A 22,190-nucleotide genomic window follows, 5' to 3' on the forward strand; every position below is an offset into this window, starting at 1 on the left:
CGAACAAGGTTATTCCTTCCCTGATACAGGCAAGGAAAGGAGTAACGTCTAAACATTACCATCGTATGTAAAAAAAAAAAGTGTCTTGGTGTGAGTCCAAGAAGTTTCCTAAGGTGGAGTTTCAACTGGGACGGTTTCTCCTTTTCCTGCAAGCAGGTGTGGATATGGGCCTGAGGTTAGGATCCATAAAGGTCCAGATTTCGGCCCTATCCATTTTCATCCAGAAACAGATGGCTGCCCTCCCTGAGGTTCAGACTAGTTCTGCACATCCAACGTCCCTTTGTACCGCCTAAGGTGCCCTGGGATCTTAACGTGATGTTGCAGTTCCTCCAGTCGGACTGGTTTGAACCTCTACAGGAGATCGTGTCGGCATTTCATATCAACCAACCTATTGTGGTGCCAGTTGCGACTGATTCCTCAATGTCATCAAAGTCCTTAGATGTTGTAAGGGCTCTGAAAATCTATGTTAGGAGGATTGCTCGTCACAGAAAATCGGACTGTTTGTCCTGTATGATCCCAAGAAAATTGGGTGTCCTGTTTCTAAGCAGACGATATCTCGCTGGATCAGGTTCACTATCCAGCATGCGTATTCTATGGCAGGCTTGCCGTGTCTTACGTCTGTTAAGGCCCACTCTACTCGTAAGGTGGGTTCTTCCTGGGCGGCTGCCCGGGGTGTCTCGGCGTTACAACTCTGCCGAGCAGCTACTTGGTCAGGGTCGAACACGTTCGCAAAGTTGTACAAGTTTGGTACTTTGGCCTCTGAGGACCTTATGTTTGGTCAATTGGTTCTGCAGGAGCCTCCGCGCTCTCCCTCCCGTTCTGGGAGCTTTGGTACATCCCCATGGTACTAATGTGGACCCCAGCATCCTCTAGGACGTAAGAGAGAATAGGATTTTAATTACCTACCGGTAAATTCTTTTCTCGTAGTCCGTAGAGGATGCTGGGCGGACGCCCAGCGCTTCGTTGTCCTGCAGTGGTTATTTAGTTCAGTACTGCTTAGTTCTGGGTAAGTACTGTCTTGTTACTGGGTAAGTAATCCTGTTCAGACGTTGCTGATGTTTTAAGCTAGTTAGCTTGTATTGCCTTGTGTGTGAGCTGGTGTGAATCACGCCACTATCTGTGTAATCCTTCGAAGATGTCCGTCTCCTAGGGCACAGTTTCTAGACTGAGTCTGGTAGGAGGGGCATAGAGGGAGGAGCCAGCCAACACTCTCCAATTCTTAAAGTGCCAATGGCTCCTAGTGGTCCCGTCCATACCCCATGGTACTAATGTGGACCCCTGCATTCTCTGTGGACTACGAGAAAAGGATTTACCGGTAGGTAATTAAAAACCTACTTTCTCGGGAGGATTCATCTGGCTTTAATTGCCTTAAGCAGTTTTGGGAACAGCTGTGATAAACCTATGTTTATTGGTGTTTTGCTAAATTTTCCCTATATAAATCCTATAAAATGTTTATTCTTATGCTACCAAATGAAAGCTATATACAGTTTGACCACCTTAAAGCCATATGTATAACCTTTTCTTGAATCCATTTTACAAAGTAGAATAGTTGTCAGTGACAGACATTGCTCTAAAATATGAAAAATTGTACTTGTCATGAAGGAGTGGAATGCGATCCTGCATCACTTCTAGATTGCATCAGTTCCTTTATCCCTATAGATGTGCATACAAAAATCCATGTATATAGCAAATATACCAGTATTGCAACATTTATTAGAATCCATTCCTTTATGAGTCTATAAAAAAAAAAAAAAGATTATGGTTCTTAAGTGCGGCCTATTATTGAATCCTGCTTTTTATAGTTTTGAAAAGATGAATTAATGCCGAGCCAAAAACCTCCAGAGTATTTCTTAAACTGGGTACACACTGGCCGATATATCGGCCGTTTTATTGACGGCCGATATATCACTGGTCCGTCGGCCAGTGTGTACGAAATAGGTCTGTGAACTCCACCGTTCAGACCTATCGTATCGACCCTGCTGCACAGCCGACGGCCAATATATCGTTAGATATTTTGGCACGTCGGTGTGTTGAGTGTATGGGTGGCTAGCCAACCGCTCGTACACAAGCTGCAGCAGCCGGCGGTGACTGACAGCTGAACTGGGTGCCCGCCTCTGTGCTTTGACTTTCCTGCAAGTTATTGTTCTTTGGTGAAGTTGCTACACAGGTGTTTTCTGGTTTCACTAGCAATTGCTAGTGTGTTTGTTCTGCTGTGTGCTGGTTCGTTAATCTCATCACTGTTGTATTGTCATGTTTCCTCCTCTCAAGTATGTCCATCTCCTTTGGGCACGGTTTTCCTAGACTGAGCTGTGAGGGAGGGCATAGAGGGGAGGAGCCAGCACACCCTGTTGAAGAAATTTAAAGTGCACCGGCTCCTTTGGACCCCATCTATACCCCTTCGTATTAAGTGTCCCCAGTATCCCTTATGGACTTCGAGAAAAGGATTTACTAGTAGGTAATTTGAAATCCAATTTTCTTTTATTTTTCAGATTTGGATATGGCAGTTGCGTACTGGAATTTAGTATTGTCAGGAAGATTCAAATTTTTAGATCTTTGGAATAAGTTTCTGTTGGTAAGTATCACTGGTACTGTTTTCATAATTCAAAAACATGTATATTGGAGCCTTAAAAAGAACATATCTTCTATAGATACGGCACAAAATAATATTAATGTGCTTACTGTGGACCATAGACTTGGATGCATGCATTAGAATAAGTGTGATATTAACTGTTGCCGCTTTGGAGGCATAGAAGTCTTGTGGCCTTTTTATCAAGATATCACCCACAAGCATTATAGAATATAAACTTATGAGTCAAAACATTATGACCGCTACCATATGAAGAAAATGACATGGGTTTTCTCATAATGGTGCTTGTTATGGTCAGGAATATGTTAGACAGTAAGCTGAAATTAGATACTTGTAATTGACATATTGAATTCAGAAGGTATGGGCAAGTGTAAAGACAAGAGTGACTGTAAAATGGGCCAAATCGCTATTGCCTGGGTCAGGGTATATCTAAACGGCTAGGTTTGTGGGGGTGCTCAAGGTCCGCTATGGTGATGAGGAAAAAAGTATGAACTGCTGATAGGTGTTTGGGTGTGAGAGATCAACGAAGGCCATCTTGTCTGATGAGAACCAACAGAAGGGCTACACTGCTAAAATCACAGAAAATGTTAATGATGGTGACCTGGAACAGTGCTGTGTAGCTGCAAGCCAGTCGGAGTTTCATTGCTAGCCCCTATCCACCATTGAAAATGCTTACAATGTGCATACGAGCATTTGAACTGGACCTCTTTGGTCAATGGAAGAATGTCACCTTTTCCGATGAATCCTGTTATTTGTTGTATCGTGTCGACGGGTGCATACACGTGGATTATTTACCCTGGAGAAAAAAATGCCCCTGGATGCATTATGGGGAAAAAACTGGTGGAAGAAGTGTGATGTTTTGAGTGAAAAGCCTGGGGCCGGTCATTTCATATGGATGTCAATTTAATGCCTATCACTTTCCTAAACATAGTTTCAGACTAGGTGCATCCTGCAATGGCAGCGGTATTCTCAAATGGAAGTGGCCTCTTTCAGCAGGGTAATGTACCCTTCCACACTACATGGATTCTTCCAGAATGGTTTGAGGATCATAGTGAATCATTCAAGGGGTTGCCATGGCCTCCAATTTCACCAGACCCCAATCCAGTGAGCATTTTTGTTTAGCGATGGGACAATAAGTCCTACACACGCAGCTCCACCTCAAAAGTTGCTGATAACATCCTGGTACCAGATACCACACATTAAGACAGTTGTTTTGGTGGCACAAGGAGGAGCAACAGCATATTAGGCAGGGGGCCAAGTTTTGATTGATCATGGTATAACACCCTATGTGGATTGGTCACTTTCAGCATGGGGTGCAGACGGCACTCCCAGGAAAAAATCATCACAAGTGCATATGTGCTGTCAACGTTTCAGAGAGCTCTAGAAACACTTTGCCAAGGGAGCTGGATCCTTACTGCACTTTTTCCATTCTTTAGGTGCATACACACGGAGCGATATAACTGAGCGATTTTGACTATATAGTCAAAATCGCTCAGAAAGTTAGTGCAGATCGCTCCGTGTGTACACAGCCAGCGATAGCGATGCGCGTCCCCGCTAGGTCGCTATCGCTGGGAAAAATAGTCAGTGCAGGCAAGTCAATTTTGACTATGTCGCTGCAAAAGTTAGGCAAAATCGCTAACACTTTAAGAGGCCAGCGATTTTGCCCAGCGATAGCGATGTGCAGGCGGCGGTGGTGCGGGCGGCGGCGGGTTGTGGCGGCGGTGCGGGCGGCGGCGGGTTGCGGCGGCGGGTTGCGGTGTGGGCGGTGCGGGCGGCGGCGGTGCGGGCGGGGGAAATTTACCTTTCTATTGCAGAGTTTGGCAGCGGAGCGGTACCAGTTTCAAAAATGGCGCCTCAGCGTCATTTTTGAAATTCAAGATGGCCGCCGCGAGCCAATCACGGCTCGCCGCGTCATCGCCCCGCCCCCTCCCGCTGACTTATATAAGTCAGCGCGAGGCAGCGGCTGTCAGTCCGACGGCGGAGGAGGAGCGGAGAAAAGCTCCTGAAGACGCCGTGGAAGTCCTGGATGGGCGGCGGCTATGCAAAAGAGCTTAGCAGCCGCCGCCCACCAGGTGAAGATGCCGGAGCAAGACCACAGAAGCCCTGGGGAGGTGGCGCCCCCCCAGGTGAAGACGCCGGAAGCCCTGGGAAGGCGGCGGCCATGCAAAAGAGCTTAAAGGCTGCCGCCCCCAGGTGAAGACCCAGTTTAATAAAGGATTTTTAAAAGAATGTGTTGTGTTTTTTTTTTTATATTTTCTTTACAGGTGGACTACAGGTGCCAGCGGGCCCTTTATGTCCGGGCATGCTGGCACTTGTGGTTCTCCAAGTGCCAACATGCTGGGGCAGGCTTGCTGGGACCTGTAGGCCTCCTGTAAAGAACAATATTACTATTGAAAGGCTATCAGCCTCCCATCCACCGGGCCACGGATGGGGGGGACAGCCTCGGGCTTCACCCCTGGCCCTTGGGTGGCTGGAGGGGGGGGACTCCTTGATTTAAGGGGTCCTCACTCCAGTGTACCCCAGCCAGGGGTGACTAGTTGGGGGGGTAATGGCACGGCCGCAGGGACCAATATAAACGTGTCCCCCGGCTGTGGCATTATCTCCCTGGCTAGTGGAGCCCGGTGCTGGTTTGGAAAATACGGGGGACCCCTATGTCTTTTGTCCCCCGTATTTTTTAAACCAGGACCGGACGCAGAGCCCGGTGCTGGTTGTCTAAATATGGGGGAACCCTACTCATTTTTTCCTCTGTATTTTAACAACCAGGACTGGCTCAAAGAGCCCGAGGCTGGTTTTACATAGGAGGGGGGACCCCACGCAAATTTTTTTTTTAACTTTCAGCTATTTAAATACCAGCCACCCTGTAAAATCGTCCTATATATGACACTCATCCCCTTATTTAAATGAGATAGTCAAAATCTCCCATAGCCAAAATCTCTTGCATAGTTAGACAAAATCTCTGGTAAAGTTAGTCAAAATCTCCTACTGCCAGTTCAAGGGAAAAGTTAGTCAAAATCTCTCATAGCCAAAATCTCTCCGTGTGTATGCACCTTTTGGTCATGCAACATTGTCTAGCTGTCGCTTGCAGGGCATAAACTATATTTCTTTCAGGCCGTGAGTACAAGCAAATGTGCTTACTGTGGCTAATTAGTGTAATAATGAGATGGTGTTTTCCATTTTACTTGAGTGCTGGACTCTCAAAAATTAAGCATTTGCCAATGGCCCCAAACAATGTTTATGTGCTTGTGAAACACAGTTTTAACAGGTTTGTTTCTTCATTGTAAGATAAAACATTCATATAAAAATTATCTAATTTAACCAAACTGTTGCAAATCATCAATGTTTCTTGTTAAGAAACACTTGATAGCTGAATTATTTCATTTCTTTTTCTTTTTTGCTTAAACCTGTAAGTGTGTACAACCCGTCTCATCCATGCTTACCTCTGTATAAATAATACGTAACTTAGTTTACACAGGTTGTTTTCTCTATCGTCCTAGTGGATGCTGGGGTTCCTGAAAGGACCATGGGGAATAGCGGCTCCGCAGGAGACAGGGCACAAAAAGTAAAGCTTTTTCCGATCAGGTGGTGTGCACTGGCTCCTCCCCCTATGACCCTCCTCCAGACTCCAGTTAGATTTTTGTGCCCGGCCGAGAAGGGTGCAATCTAGGTGGCTCTCCTAAAGAGCTGCTTAGAGAAAGTTTAGCTAGGTTTTTTATTTTACAGTGATTCCTGCTGGCAACAGGATCACTGCAGCGAGGGACTGAGGGGAGAAGGAGTCAACTCACCTGCGTGCAGGATGGATTGGTTTCTTGGCTACTGGACATCAAGCTCCAGAGGGACGATCACAGGTACAGCCTGGATGGTCACCGGAGCCACGCCGCCGGCCCCCTTGCAGATGCTGAAATCAGAAGAGGTCCAGAATCGGCGGCTGAAGACTCCTGCAGTCTTCTAAAGGTAGCGCACAGCACTGCAGCTGTGCGCCATTTTCCTCTCAGCACACTTCACACGGCAGTCACTGAGGGTGCAGGGCGCTGGGAGGGGGGCGCCCTGGGAGGCAAATGAGTACCTATAAAGGCTAAAAATACCTCACATATAGCCCTAGAGGCTATATGGAGATATTTAACCCCTGCCTAATTTTTCTAAATAGCGGGAGACGAGCCCGCCGGAAAAGGGGCGGGGCCTATCTCCTCAGCACACGGCGCCATTTCCTCTCACAGCTCCGCTGGTCAGGACGGCTCCCAAGTCTCTCCCCTGCACTGCACTACAGAAACAGGGTAAAACAGAGAGGGGGGGGCACATTTATGGCGATATTTTGATATAACAAAGCAGCTATAAGGGAGCACTTATTATAAGGCTATCCCTGATATATATATAGCGCTTTTGGTGTGTGCTGGCAAACTCTCCCTCTGTCTCCCCAAAGGGCTAGTGGGTCCTGTCTTCGTTAGGAGCATTCCCTGTGTGTCTGCTGTGTGTCGGTACGTGTGTGTCGACATGTATGAGGACGATATTGGTGTGGAGGCGGAGCAATTGCCAAATATGAGGATGTCACCCCCTAGGGAGTCGACACCAGAATGGATGCCTTTATTTATGGAACTACGGGATAGTGTCAACACGCTAAAGCAGTCGTTTGACGACATGAGACGGCCGGACAATCAATTAGTGCCTGTCCAGGCGACTCAAACACCGTCAGGGGCTGTGAAACGCCCTTTGCCTCAGTCGGTCGACACAGACCCAGACACAGGCGATGACTCCAGTGGTGACGGTGACGAATCAACCGTATTTTCCAGTAGGGCTACACGTTATATGATTTTGGCAATGAAGGAGGCGTTACATTTAGCTGATACTACAGGTACCACTAAACAGGGTATTATGTGGGGTATGAAAAAACTACCTATAGTTTTTCCTGAATCAGAAGAACTAAATGACGTGTGTAATGAAGCGTGGGTTGCCCCTGATAAAAAGCTGATAATTTCAAAGAAATTATTGGCATTATACCCTTTCCCGCCAGAGGTTAGGGAGCGCTGGGAAACACCTCCTAGGGTGGACAAGGCGCTAACACGCTTATCTAAACAAGTGGCGTTACCCTCTCCTGAGACGGCCGCACTTAAAGATCCATCAGATAGGAGGATGGAAAATATCCAAAAAAGTATATACACACATGCAGGTGTTATACTACGACCAGCTGTAGCGACTGCCTGGATGGGCAGTGCGGGGGTAGTTTGGTCAGAATCCCTGATTGAAAATATTGATACCCTGGACAGGGACAATATTTTACTGTCGTTAGAACAAATAAAGGATGCATTTCTTTATATGCGTGATGCACAGAGGGATATATGCACACTGGCATCACGGGTAAGTGCTATGTCCATTTCGGCCAGAAGAGCTTTATGGACGCGACAGTGGACAGGCGATGCGGATTCAAAACGGCATATGGAAGTTTTGCCGTATAAAGGGGAGGAGTTATTTGGAGTCGGTCTATCAGATTTGGTGGCCACGGCTACAGCCGGGAAATCCACCTTTCTACCTCAAGTCACTCCCCAACAGAAAAAGGCACCGACTTTTCAACCGCAGCCCTTTCGTTCCTTTAAAAATAAGAGAGCAAAGGGCTATTCATATCTGCCACGAGGCAAAGGTCGAGGGAAGAGACAGCAACACGCAGCTCCTTCCCAGGATCAGAAGCCCTCCCCGGCTTCTACAAAAGCCTCAGCATGACGCTGGGGCTTCTCAAGCGGACTCGGGGACCGTGGGGGGTCGTCTCAAAAATTACAGCGCGCAGTGGGCTCACTCGCAAGTAGATCCCTGGATCCTGCAGATAATATCTCAGGGATACAGGTTGGAATTAGAGACAGATCCACCTCGCCGTTTCCTGAAGTCTGCTTTACCAACGTCCCCCTCCGAAAGGGAGACGGTGTTGGAAGCCATTCACAAGCTGTACTCTCAGCAGGTGATAGTCAAGGTACCTCTTCTGCAACAAGGGAAGGGGTATTATTCCACTCTTTTTGTGGTACCGAAGCCGGATGGCTCGGTAAGGCCTATTCTAAATCTGAAGTCCTTGAACCTGTACATAAAGAAGTTCAAGTTCAAAATGGAGTCACTCAGAGCAGTGATAGCGAACCTGGAAGAGGGGGACTTTATGGTATCCTTGGACATCAAGGATGCGTATCTCCACGTTCCAATTTACCCCTCACACCAGGGGTACCTCAGGTTCGTTGTACAAAACTGTCACTATCAGTTTCAGACGCTGCCGTTCGGATTGTCCACGGCACCTCGGATCTTTACAAAGGTAATGGCCGAGATGATGATTCTTCTTCGAAGAAAAGGCGTATTAATTATCCCATACTTGGACGATCTCCTAATAAGGGCGAGGTCCAGAGAACAGCTAGAGATGGGATTAGCACTGTCTCAGGAAGTGCTAAAACAGCACGGGTGGATTCTGAATATTCCAAAATCCCAGTTAATGCCGACAACTCGTCTGCTGTTCCTAGGGATGATTCTGGACACGGTTCAGAAAAAGGTTTTTCTCCCGGAGGAAAAAGCCAAGGAGTTATCCGAGCTTGTCAGGAACCTCCTAAAACCAGGAAAGGTGTCTGTACATCAATGCACAAGAGTCCTGGGAAAAATGGTGGCTTCTTACGAAGCAATTCCATTCGGCAGATTCCACGCAAGAATTTTCCAAAGGGATCTGTTGAACAAATGGTCAGGGTCGCATCTTCAGATGCACCTGCGGATAACCCTGTCTCCAAGGACAAGGGTGTCTCTTCTGTGGTGGTTGCAGAGTGCTCATCTATTGGAGGGCCGCAGATTCGGCATACAGGATTGGATCCTGGTGACCACGGACGCCAGCCTGAGAGGCTGGGGAGCAGTCACACAAGGAAGAAACTTCCAGGGAGTATGGACGAGCCTGGAAACGTCTCTTCACATAAACATTCTGGAACTAAGAGCAATATACAATGCTCTAAGCCAGGCAGAACCTCTGCTTCAGGGAAAACCGGTGTTGATCCAGTCGGACAACATCACGGCAGTCGCCCATGTGAACAGACAGGGCGGCACAAGAAGCAGGAGTGCAATGGCAGAAGCTGCAAGGATTCTTCGCTGGGCAGAGAATCATGTGATAGCACTGTCAGCAGTGTTCATCCCGGGAGTGGACAACTGGGAAGCAGACTTCCTCAGCAGACACGATCTTCACCCGGGAGAGTGGGGACTTCATCCAGAAGTCTTCCACATGCTGGTAACCCGTTGGGAAAGACCAATGGTGGACATGATGGCGTCTCGCCTCAACAAAAAACTGGACAGGTATTGCGCCAGGTCAAGAGATCCGCAGGCAATAGCTGTGGACGCGCTGGTAACGCCTTGGGTGTACCAGTCGGTGTATGTGTTTCCTCCTCTGCCTCTCATACCAAAAGTATTGAGAATTATACGGCAAAGAGGCGTAAGAACGATACTAGTGGTTCCGGATTGGCCAAGAAGGACTTGGTACCCGGAACTTCAAGAGATGATCACGGAAGATCCGTGGCCTCTACCTCTAAGGAGGGACTTGCTTCAGCAGGGTCCCTGTCTGTTTCAAGACTTACCGCGGCTGCGTTTGACGGCATGGCGGTTGAACGCCGGATCCTAAAGGAAAAAGGCATGCCGGAAGAAGTCATTCCTACTTTGATTAAAGCAAGGAAGGAAGTAACCGTGCAACATTATCACCGAATTTGGCGAAAATATGTTGCGTGGTGCGAAGATCGGAGTGCTCCGACGGAGGAATTTCAACTGGGTCGATTCCTACATTTCCTGCAATCAGGATTGTCAATGGGTCTCAAATTGGGATCTATTAAGGTTCAAATTTCGGCCCTGTCGATTTTCTTTCAAAAAGAATTGGCTTCAGTCCCTGAAGTCCAGACCTTTGTTAAGGGAGTGCTGCATATACAGCCTCCTGTGGTGCCTCCAGTGGCACCGTGGGATCTCAATGTGGTTTTGGATTTCCTAAAATCTCATTGGTTTGAACCACTAAAAAAGGTGGATTTGAAATATCTCACATGGAAAGTGACCATGCTTATAGCCCTGGCTTCTGCCAGGAGAGTGTCAGAATTGGCAGCTTTATCTTACAAAAGCCCATATCTGATTTTCCATTCGGACAGGGCAGAACTGCGGACTCGTCCGCATTTTCTCCCTAAGGTGGTGTCAGCATTTCATCTGAACCAGCCTATTGTAGTGCCTGCGGCTACAAGTGACTTGGAGGACTCCAAGTTACTGGACGTTGTCAGAGCATTAAAAATATATATTGCAAGGACAGCTGGAGTCAGAAAATCTGACTCGTTGTTTATATTGTATGCACCCAACAAGATGGGTGCTCCGGCGTCTAAGCAGACGATTGCTCGTTGGATCTGTAGCACAATCCAACTTGCACATTCTGTGGCAGGCCTGCCACAGCCTAAATCTGTAAAGGCCCACTCCACAAGGAAGGTGGGCTCATCTTGGGCGGCTGCCCGAGGGGTCTCGGCATTACAACTTTGCCGAGCAGCTACGTGGTCAGGGGAGAACACGTTTGTAAAATTTTACAAATTTGATACTCTGGCTAAGGAGGACCTGGAGTTCTCTCATTCGGTGCTGCAGAGTCATCCGCACTCTCCCGCCCGTTTGGGAGCTTTGGTATAATCCCCATGGTCCTTTCAGGAACCCCAGCATCCACTAGGACGATAGAGAAAATAAGATTTTACTTACCGATAAATCTATTTCTCGGAGTCCGTAGTGGATGCTGGGCGCCCATCCCAAGTGCGGATTATCTGCATAAATTGTACATAGTTATTGTTAACTAATTCGGGTTATTGTTGAAGGAAGCCATCTTTCAGAGGCTCCGCTGTTATCATACTGTTAACTGGGTTTAGATCACAAGTTGTACGGTGTGATTGGTGTGGCTGGTATGAGTCTTACCCGGGATTCAAAATCCTCCCTTATTGTGTACGCTCGTCCGGGCACAGTACCTAACTGGAGTCTGGAGGAGGGTCATAGGGGGAGGAGCCAGTGCACACCACCTGATCGGAAAAAGCTTTACTTTTTGTGCCCTGTCTCCTGCGGAGCCGCTATTCCCCATGGTCCTTTCAGGAACCCCAGCATCCACTACGGACTCCGAGAAATAGATTTATCGGTAAGTAAAATCTTATTATTTATAGTTATGGATTACTGTAGATAAAAATGTATTTACATTTATATGTAAATTATAATAGGAGTAGATACAAATTAAAGAAATGTGATTCTTTTGTTATTAAATATAGCAAATCATTTTATAATCACTAAGGGCCAAGGCATTCATTAGCTCTAAATAGGATCATAACGAAGGGGTGTAATGATGTCTAAATGATGTCTATATAAAATTCAGTATAACTCCACCAGGTACTTTTAGGAGTATATCCTCCGATTAAACCAAAATATAATTTTGCTTCACACGTTTCTCTTACCTCAAACTGTTCGTATTGCTGTTCTAAAGATAGTACAAACTTGCAGTAAATACCAAGAGGAATTGGTATGTTTTACCATTAGGCGGAACGCCGGCTTTCAGTATACCGGCAGCGGCTACGCTCGCCACGCTTTGGGCCAGGTGGCTCGCTTCGCACATCTGTATTGAATGTAGATACATAATGAACTGATTAAATCTGTTAAACCAGAGCATCTCCTAAATCAAACTAATACTAATACTTAGTATTTATATTTTCATTCACTCTGCTTATGCCTAAAACGAATGAAACGATAAAATATGTACACCAGTGCTAACATCATCTTTAGTTACTATCAAAAATTAAATCTTAAGGATGTGATTAAATAATTAGTGGAATAAGTTAAACTGGTATACAGGTATTATAAAAGTGGTTATTAATTATAAAGTGTATTGATACATTTTAAATGTACTGAACCCAAATTCTTTAACATATAAAATATATGGAATTGAATATAAATATTATGCAAAGAAAAACTTGCTAAATATTTATGTAAGAAAAATAAGTACACACAAATCCATTATAGATACTCTCTCAAAGACAAATTGACCCCAAATATGACAGCCTTATGGGTGAGTATAGGCAAAAGCCAATAATTCTCCCTATGCTGGCTAGGAAAGAGAAAACCCCTTCCTCCTACAATGGTAATCTCTTGCAAAATGGTGAGGATGCATGATGGATCTACTAACAGAAACAGGAAAATTCTTGCATTATTTGTCTGTGATATACCTTAATATCTAGTAATGCCATTACTCATTCTTTAGGTTGTCCTGTCTTATTTGCCATTTTAGAAACCATGCATGTTATGTTCTTGTCTTCTAACACCATATATTGTACTAGTGGAGGCCTGGTCGCATCCCAACATGCTCTGCCACAGTTTTAGCATTTCCTAATAGCAACATTTTAGAAGGGCATGCTGGGACTTGTAGTTTCACAACAGCTGGAGAGCCACAGGTTGGCCAGGCCTGTACTAGTGTCTATCTTACTCTTGAGTGCATCAATTAGTTGAGATACCTACAAAATACTTTTCCAAGTGTTATTGACATTGGTGTCATGCATTTCAGAATTTCTGTGGTTGTTTTGTTCATTTTTATTCAGTGCCATCCTCTGTTTTTGCAAAGTCATAATTTGTAATTACAGTGGTGACAATATTCTTTAAAGGCATTATCTGGTAGTGATTTTCTATCTGATCTATTTCCTGTTCACGAAAATACTTATTGTCACAATTTCCCTCTGACATTGTGAAAAAAAAATTACTGATTATACATTCTTTGTTCTATCATTTTAGGAGCATCATAAGAGGTCCATCCCCAAGGATACATGGAACCTTTTATTGGATTTTGGAAATATGATTGCAGATGATATGTCCAATTATGACGAAGAAGGTATTTAACTTTTTTTATTTTACATTATTATTGTTTTGCTAACATTATCGGTCGCCAATGTAATAAAGTAATGTTTAGTTTGCAACTAGGGTGTCCAATCCCAGGCCATTTTTTCAATCCTGGGTATCGAGATTAAAAAATGGACACCCGGAATTGGCTATTCCCCATGTGTCCGCCCCCTCCAGCCCCGCACACATAACTCTGCATACGACGGGGGCAGGAGGGTGGGACACATCCTTTGAGCTCAGCGGCAGGTGACGGCGGACAGCTGACTGCACAGCGTGATCTGTGACTGCACGTCACGCTGCGCATGGGGAGTTGGGCAGCATCTGAGCATCCTGAGGATGCTCAACACTGCCCGGCTTTAAAAACACAAAAGGCTGCATGATCCTTCAGTCCCCAGGATTGGAGCTTCCAATCCCAGGATTGAATCCCGGACGATTTTTTACCTAAATCCTGGGATCCTGCCGATCCCGGGATTGGCCACCCTAGTTGCAACAAAAGTAACGCTGCATATTCAGCTTTCTCTTACATCCTAGAGGATGCTGAGGACTCCAAAAGGACCATGGGGTATAGACGGGATCCGCAGGAGACATGGACACACTATAAGACTTTGGGTGTGAACTGGCTCCTCCCTCTATGCCCCTCCTCCAGACCTCAGTTAGATTCTGTGTCCAGGGAGACTGGACACACACTAGGGGAGCTCTCCTGAGTTTCTCTGAAAAGACTTTAAGTTAGGTTTTTTATTTTCAGGGAGACCTGCTGGCTACAGGCTCCCTGCTTCGTGGGACTGAGGGGAGAGAAGTCAGACATACTTCTTCTGAGTTAAAGGCTCTGCTTCTTAGGCTACTGGACTCCATTAGCTCCAGAGGGTTCGATCACTTGGTGCGCCTAGCTGCTTGTTTCCGGAGCCGCGCCGTCATCCCCCTCACGGAAGCCAATAGAAAGAAGCCGGGTAAGTATACAGAAGAAAGAAGACTTCAGTGACGGCAGAAGACTTCAGTAATGGAGGTACAGCGCAGCGGTCGCGCTGCGCCCCATGCTCCCACACATACACCAACGGCACTCATATGGGCGCAGGGGGGGCGCCCTGGGCAGCAGGTTACTGAAGTGTTACACTGGCAAAAGTGCAACTATAAGTGCCTAGGCACTAAATATAAGACCCCCGCCAGTATAATTATTTGAAAACGAGCGGGACTACAGCGCGCCGGGAGGGGGCGTGGCTTAGCCGTACAGTTTACCAGCGCCATTTTCTCTCTTCACAGACATTGCAGAGACGCTGGCCCGGACCTCCACTCTCCTTAGCAAGTACAGGGTGCAAAATGGGGTGGGGGGCACACTCAATTCGTGCTATTCAAACAGTGCGGGGATCATATATTATTGTTTCAGTAGTATATGGGCGCTGGGGTGTGAGCTGGTATACTCCCTCTGTGTTTCTCCAACAGGCTTCCCTGTGGGTCTGTCCCCTATTGCCAGTGTCGGTACAGTGTGTCGACATGTCTGAGGCTGAGTGCTCCTCCCCAGAGGAAGTTATTGGGGGCGCAGAGAAGGATTTGGGAGTGACTCTGTCGGCACCGCCGACTGCTGATTGGGTGAATATGTTGAGTACATTGAATGCAAATGTGACGTTATTGTCTAAGAGGCTGGATAAATCTGATTCTCAGACACAAACGTGGAGAAAATCCATAGAGGACGCTTTATCCCTGGTACAGGCCCCTCGGGGTCACAAAAGCGTTCATTTACCCAAATAGCTGATACGGATACCGACACGGACTCTGACTGCAGTGTCGACTATAGTGAGGCTAGTTTACATCCAAAATTGGTTAAGAGTATTCAGTACATGATTGTGGCTATTAAAGATGTTTTACATATTTCTGAAGTGCCTGCTGTTCCTGATACAAGGGTTTGTTTGTATAAGGGAAAGAAACCTGAGGTGACGTTTCCCCCCCTCTTATGAACTGAACGCTCTTTGTGAAAAAGCTTGGGAATCGCCTGATAAAAGGTGGCAGATTCCCAAGAGAATTTTTATGGCATATCCTTTCCCCTCTGACAACGGGGAAAAGTGGGAGTCATCTCCCAATGTGGACAAGGCTCTGTCCCGGCTGTCCAAGAAGGTGGCGCTTCCGTCTCCCGACACTGCTGCCCTCAAGGATCCTGCGGATCGTAAGCAGGAAACGACATTAAAGGCCATTTATGCCACTACAGGTGCGCTCCTCAGACCTGCCATGGCATCGGCATGGGTGAGTAGTGCTATTGCTAAGTGGGCTGATAATTTGGCATCGGACATGGATACCCTCGATAGGGATAACATTCTTTTGACTCTCGGTTATATCAGGGACGCTGCAGCTTACCTAAAGGATGCGGCGAGGGATATTGGCCTCTTGGGATCAAGGGCTAATGCCATGGCAGTCTCGGCCAGGAGAGCGCTGTGGATTCATCAATGGAATGTTGATGCAGACTCCAAGAAAGCTATGGAAGCTCTCCCTTATAAAGGTAGTGTCTTGTTTGGTGACGGCCTCGCTGACCTGGTGTCTACCGCTACAGCGGGTAAGTCATCTTTTCTTCCTTATGTTCCCGCACAACAGAAAAAGGCACCCCATTATCAGATGCAGTCCTTTCGGCCTAACAAATACAAAAAAGGAAGAGGCTCGTCCTCCCTTGCTTCAAAAGGTAGAGGAAGGGGAAAAAGGTCGCCTGCTGTGTCAGGATCCCAGGACCAAAAGTCCTCCCCGGCCTCTGCCAAGTCCACCGCATGACGCTGGGGCTCCCCTACGGGAGTCCGTGCCAGTGGGGGCCCGTCTCCTACTCTTCAGTCAGGTCTGGTTTCACTCAGGCCTAGATCCTTGGGTCTTAGACATAGTGTCCCAAGGGTACAAACTGGAGTTTCAGGAGATGCCCCCCCCCCCCCCCCCCCCCCCCCCCCACCGATTTTTCAAATCAGCCTTGCCAGTTTCGATCCCAGAAAGGGAAGTAGTGAGTGCGGCGATACAAAAGCTGTGTCAACAGAGTGTCATTGCCCGGGTACCCCCGTCCCAACGGGGAGATGGGTTCTATTCGAGCCTCTTTGTCGTGCCAAAGCCGTACGGCTCGGTCAGGCCGATTCTGAACCTAATATCCCTCAGTCTGTATTTGAAAACTTTAAAGTTCAAGATGGAATCTCTTTGAGCAGTGATCTTCAGTCTAGAAGGGGGGGATTTTATGACGTCAGTCGACATAAAAGATGCCTACTTACACGTCCCGATATATCCTCCACATCAAGCTTTCCTGAGATTTGCGGTGCAGGATTCTCATTACCAATTTCAGACGTTGCTGTTTGGGCTTTCCACGACCCCCGAGGGTCTTCACCAAAGTCAAGGCGGAAATGATGGTACTCCTACACAAGCAGGGTGTCACAATTATCCCGTACTTGGACGATCTCCTGATAAAGGCGAGATCGAAGGAGCAGTTGCTAAGAAATGTGGAGCTCTCCCTGACGGTTCTGCAACATCATGGTTGGATTCTAAAAAAGCTCTGGAAATCCAAGGCATGGTCAAAGAGTTTCTGAAACCGGCAAGAGTGTCGATTCATCAATGCACTCGAGTGCTAGGGAAGATGGTTGTGGCGTACGAAGCCATTCCGTTTGGCAGGTTTCATGCCCGGGTGTTTCAGTGGGACCTGCTGGACAAATGGTCCGGGTCTCATCTACACATGCACCGGAAAATAAGTCTATCTTCCAGGTCCAGAATTTCTCTCCTGTGGTGGCTGCACAGTTCTCACCTTCTAGAGGAACGCAGCTTAGGGATCCAGTATTGGGTCCTGCTGACCACGGATTCAAGTCTCCGAGGCTGGGGAGCAGTCACACAAGGAAGAAGTTTCCAGGGAAAATGGTCAAGCCAGGAAACTTGTCTCCACATAAATGTTCTGGAGTTAAGAGCCATTTACAACTGCCTTCTGCAAGCGGAAAACCTTCTTCGAGGTCTACCTGTCCTGATTCAGTCGGACAACGTAACAGCGGTGGCGTACGTAAACCGCCAGGGCGGAACAAAGAGCACAGCGGCGATGAGGCCACAAGAGTTCTCCGCTGGGCAGAAAAGCACGTAAGCGCTCTGTCAGCAGTCTTCCTTCCGGGCGTGGACAACTGGGAAGCAGACTTCCTCAGCAGACACGATCTCCACCCAGGAGAGTGGGCGCTTCATCAAGAGGTATTTGCAGAAGTGACAAGGCGTTGGGGAATCCCTCAAATAGACATCGCCTCAACAAGAAGCTTCCGAGGTATTGTTTCAGGTCAAGGGACCCCCAAGCCAGTGCAGTGGACGCCCTGGTAACTCCGTGGGTGTTTCAGTCGGTGTATGTGTTCCCTCCACTTCCTCTCATTCCAAAAGTGTTGAGGTACTCGTCGTTCCAGATTGGCCACGGAGGGCCTGGTACCCGGATCTTCGGGAATTGCTCATAGAAGATCCGTGGCTGCTTCCTCTCAGAGAGGACCTGTTACTGCAGGGGCCGTGCGTATTCCAAGACTTACCGCGGCTGCGTTTCACGGCGTGGAGGTTGAACGCCAAATCCTAGCTCAAAAGGGTATCCCCGGGGAAGTCATCCCCACTCTCCTTAAGGCTAGAAAGGAAGTCACGGCGAAGCATTATCACCGTATTTGGAGAAGATGTGTAGTGGCGTGAAGCCAGGAAAGCTCCTACGGAGGAGTTTCAGCTGGGTCGTTTCCTCCATGTTTTGCATGCAGGCGTGGATGCAGGCATGAAATTGGGTTCCATCAAAGTGCAGATTTCGGCTTTGTCTATTTTCTTTCAAAAAGAATTGGCCGCCCTTCCTGAGGTTCTGACTTTTGTGAAGGGAGTGCTGCATATCCATCCTCCGTTTGTGCCACCCGTGGCACCGTGGGATCTGGACGTGGTGTTACAATTTCTTATGCCTCACTGGTTTGAACCTTTGCGGAAGGTTGAGTTGAAATTTCTCACTTGGAAAGTGGTCATGCTTTTGGCCTTGGCGTCTGCTAGACGGGTGTTGGAATTGGCGGCTCTGTCTCATAAGAGCCCATATTTAATTTTCCATGTGGATAGAGCGGAATTGAGGACTCGGCAGCAATTTCTGCCGAAGGTGGTTTCTTCGTTTCACATAAATCAACCTATTGTGGTGCCTATGGCTACGGATGCCGTGACGGTGCCAAAATCTCTTGACGTCGTAAGAGCTTTGAAAATTTATGTCGCCAGAACGGCTCTTGTTAGGAAAACGGAGGCTCTGTTTGTCCTGTATGCTTCCAACAAGATTGGAAATCCTGCTTCCAAGCAGACTATTGCATGCTGGATTTGTAATACGATTCAGCACGCTCATTCTACGGCTGGACTTCCGTTGCCGAAGTCAGTGAAGGCCCATTCTACCAGGAAGGTGGGCTCATCTTGGGCGGCTGCCCGAGGGGTCTCGGCACTTGAACTTTGCCGAGCAGCTTCATGGTCGGGTTCAAACACTTTTGCTAAGTTCTACAAATTTGATACCCTGGCTGATGAGGACCTCATGTTTGCTTAATCGGTGCTGCAGAGTCGTCCGCACTCTTCCACCCGGTCTGGAGCTTTGGTATAGACCCCATGGTCATTTTGGAGTTCCCAGCATCCTCTAGGACATAAGAGAAAATAGGATTTTAATACCTACCGGTAAATCCTTTTCTCCTAGTCCATAGAGGATGCTGGGCGCCCATCCCAGTGCGGACTGTTACTTGCAGTTGTATTGTTCGTGGTTGTTTTCGGTTACACGAAGGTTGTATATCTGTTATGTTCAGCTTGTTGCTGTTTTTCGTTCATACTGTTATCTGGTATTCATGCTACTCCAGTTGTACGGTGTGTTGTGGTGTGAGCTGGTATGTGTCTCACCCTTAGTTTAACAAAAATCCTTTTCCTCAATGTCCGTCTCCCTGGGCACAGTTCCTATAACTGAGGTCTGGAGGAGGGGCATAGAGGGAGGAGCCAGTTCACACCCGTTCAAAGTCTTAGTGTGCCCATGTCTCCTGCGGATCCTGTCTATACCCCATGGTCCTTTTGGAGTCTCCAGCATCCTCTACTGACTAGGAGAAAAGGATTTACCGGTAGGTATTAAAATCCTATTTTTTGTTGCAGTTTTGTCATTTAAAATGGATCTATGAACAATTCTTATGTCTTATTCTTAGCATTCATAAAATCCTGTAATAGACATTGCAGCCAGCGGTTTAAGCTGGTTTCTGAGTATTATTACTCTTTATTTATATGGCGCCACAAGTTGTCCACAGTGCCATACATAAGGCAAACCATAAGACAGAACATTACAGTAGCCAAAGAACAGAATACAAGTAACAATTAGCACCTCCGATCTCCGTACAACTGGTAAGCAAGGTGAGCGCCGAAGGTGGAAACCGGTTACCAGGTTAAGAGCCACTGGAAAAGATGAACGACTACAACCTAGCGATATTCCAGAAAATGGCTGGAGCGTAGGCGAGAGCTGTACTAGAAGGACCCTGCTCCTGGGAGCTTAAAATCTCAGGGCAGACACAGGAGACATGAGGCCGTGAGCAAGTCAATGGGGACTTGAGGGCAGGATTGGAGTGAGATTGAGATGGGCGGGGTGTGCGGGTGGGTGAGGTGAGCCACCTGGTGAATGGGCTATGTGGTGGATGGGTACACTGTGATGAACAAGTGGGTTTTTAGTGCCCGTTTAAAGCAATGCAAGGTCGGGGAGAGGGCGGGAGGAAGTGAGTATGTATGGAGATTCTCCTGCACAGGGAGTATGTATGGATTTATTCTCCTGCACAGGGAAGACCTGCACCTCCCTCTCCGAATGTGCATGTCAGTCTCTATTTTTATATACATATCCCAGTATGTTGCAAGGAAATACTGTGTTCAGATTAAATATAACATTATTTGTATACAGTTGTGAAGAGGAGTATGGCCACTTTTTTTATATCCGCCGCCTAGGTTACAACAGTTAGGGACTTGTGTCCAGTTTGTTGCTATCCTGATCATAAGTAATGGTGAAATATTCCACGGATCAGAAACTGGAATTCTTGACCTGTTGTATCACTACTTTCTTTTTCATCCACTAGGGGTCACTGGAGTACTCTTGGGATATGGACGGCTTCCGCAGGAACAAGGCACTGAATATTTAAATTTAGAACTCTCCTCCCCTCCATATCCCAGAGTACCTCAGTGTTTTTTCTGTGCTCATAGTAGCAACAAGGCTGGTGTGGAGCTTATCCACACTTCTTTTGAATATTTTTATTTTTAATTTTTGCTTTTTTTACAAACAGCACATCCCTTCCCAGTTTCTGTAAAAACGTGGGTCCGGGATAGTGCCGCTGCACGGAGGCAGCGCATGGCGTGTCGGTCCTCACAAAGAGCACCCTCACAGCCACACGCAGCCCACTGACTGCTGCTACAGCTGGACGGAGCTTACAGATAGAAGCCCCGTCACAGCCATCGCTACTGGAGTCAGGTATGCTGGGGGGACGGGGCGGTCAGCGCACGCAGCCGCCCCGCTGTGTGGGGAAAATGTAACATGCACCCGCACCCGCCTCTCCTTACAGGCCGCCCGCCCCAGCCGCCCCGATCAGCGCCGCGCTCCTCCGCCGCTAAGACCCACCGTCCGCTGCTCACACCAGCCGGCCGCCGCTGCAGGACCGCTCTCCACTACAACGCTCCCTGCACCCGATCTCGGACTGCCGGATGCCTCCCGCTCAGACAGCGGTACCCGGGCGGCCACAGGGGAGGGAGCAGAAGGGGGGGGGGGATGCATGACATTAGCGGAGGGCTGCATAAGGGGGGTGACAGCATTAATGACATAGGCTGTTAAGCCTATATTAACGGGTTTGCTGCAGTAGTTACAGGTTATAGGAATATACCCTGCACTGTGATCAGGACTGTAAGCATGGCATGGTGGCCATTTTAACCATGCTTCCTGTTTCTTCCTGTTGTGATTCCAGAACGTTCCTGTACTACATCTCTACTCCACCGGAGGCACAGGGGTGGGAATTTGGGATCAGATTTCATATAGTACTGGCGTGCACTGCACTTGGCCAGATATATATATATATATATATATATATATATATAGAGAGAGAGAGACACCTTAGTACTATTTTACTGAGTTGTGCAAGTTGTCTGTCTTTGTATATTGTGTTGTCTGTCTGCATAATGAGTAAGGCACCAGCAAAAACAAAAAAAGCAGTTTCCCTGCCAAGTCTGTGAGAGTGTGTTACCGGATGGATCTACCACATGTACAGTATGTTTTGTGGGTTCAGCTACAAATACAATTTCGGCTCCGGTTTCATCCCCGGACCCGCCATGGGCTATGCTGGCGGATGTCATGGCTGGATTGCAATCAGAATTGGCCGCCGCTCGACAGGAGCGGGAAGCTGCAAGATCTGAGTCTAGGGTGAGACCGCTAGAACTACCGGAGGGGTCTCAGCCTTGCCAAAAGTCCAAGTCCATTTTGGGTAGTAGGGATAAATGTAATTTGTCTTTTGATTTACCAGTTTCTGCTATGTTGCATTCTGACGATTCTATGCCAGACCTCAGTGCACAAGATGAAGGTGAGGAGGGCGAAGTAGATCAGCACTCAGATAGTGAAGATTTTGACAGCCCAGGCATTGATAATCTCATCAGAGCGGTGCGTCAGTCTCTGAAGTTTACAGAAACTGAGGAGCCTCTGACAAATGATGAAGTCGTCTTTGCTAAATGACAGAGGACTCCGATGTGTTTTCCTGTTTCGGAATCTCTTAATAAGATGTTACTA

General features: G+C 47.4%; 1 protein-coding gene across 5 annotated transcripts in view; it reads left to right on the forward strand.

The window, feature by feature from the left end:
- DCUN1D2 (defective in cullin neddylation 1 domain containing 2) overlaps positions 1 to 22,190 on the forward strand; it is a 127,179-nt gene that overhangs the window by 76,331 nt on the left and 28,658 nt on the right. For all 5 annotated transcript variants that reach the window (XM_063953110.1, XM_063953114.1, XM_063953111.1 and 2 more), the window contains 2 exons: positions 2,490 to 2,572; positions 13,349 to 13,445. In XM_063953110.1, coding sequence (XP_063809180.1) covers positions 2,490 to 2,572; positions 13,349 to 13,445 — 180 coding nt within the window. The remainder of the gene's footprint in view (positions 1 to 2,489; positions 2,573 to 13,348; positions 13,446 to 22,190) is intronic.

Source organism: Pseudophryne corroboree, chromosome 2 (genome assembly GCF_028390025.1).
Source record: "Pseudophryne corroboree isolate aPseCor3 chromosome 2, aPseCor3.hap2, whole genome shotgun sequence".
In the NCBI taxonomy this organism is placed as follows: domain Eukaryota; kingdom Metazoa; phylum Chordata; class Amphibia; order Anura; family Myobatrachidae; genus Pseudophryne; species Pseudophryne corroboree.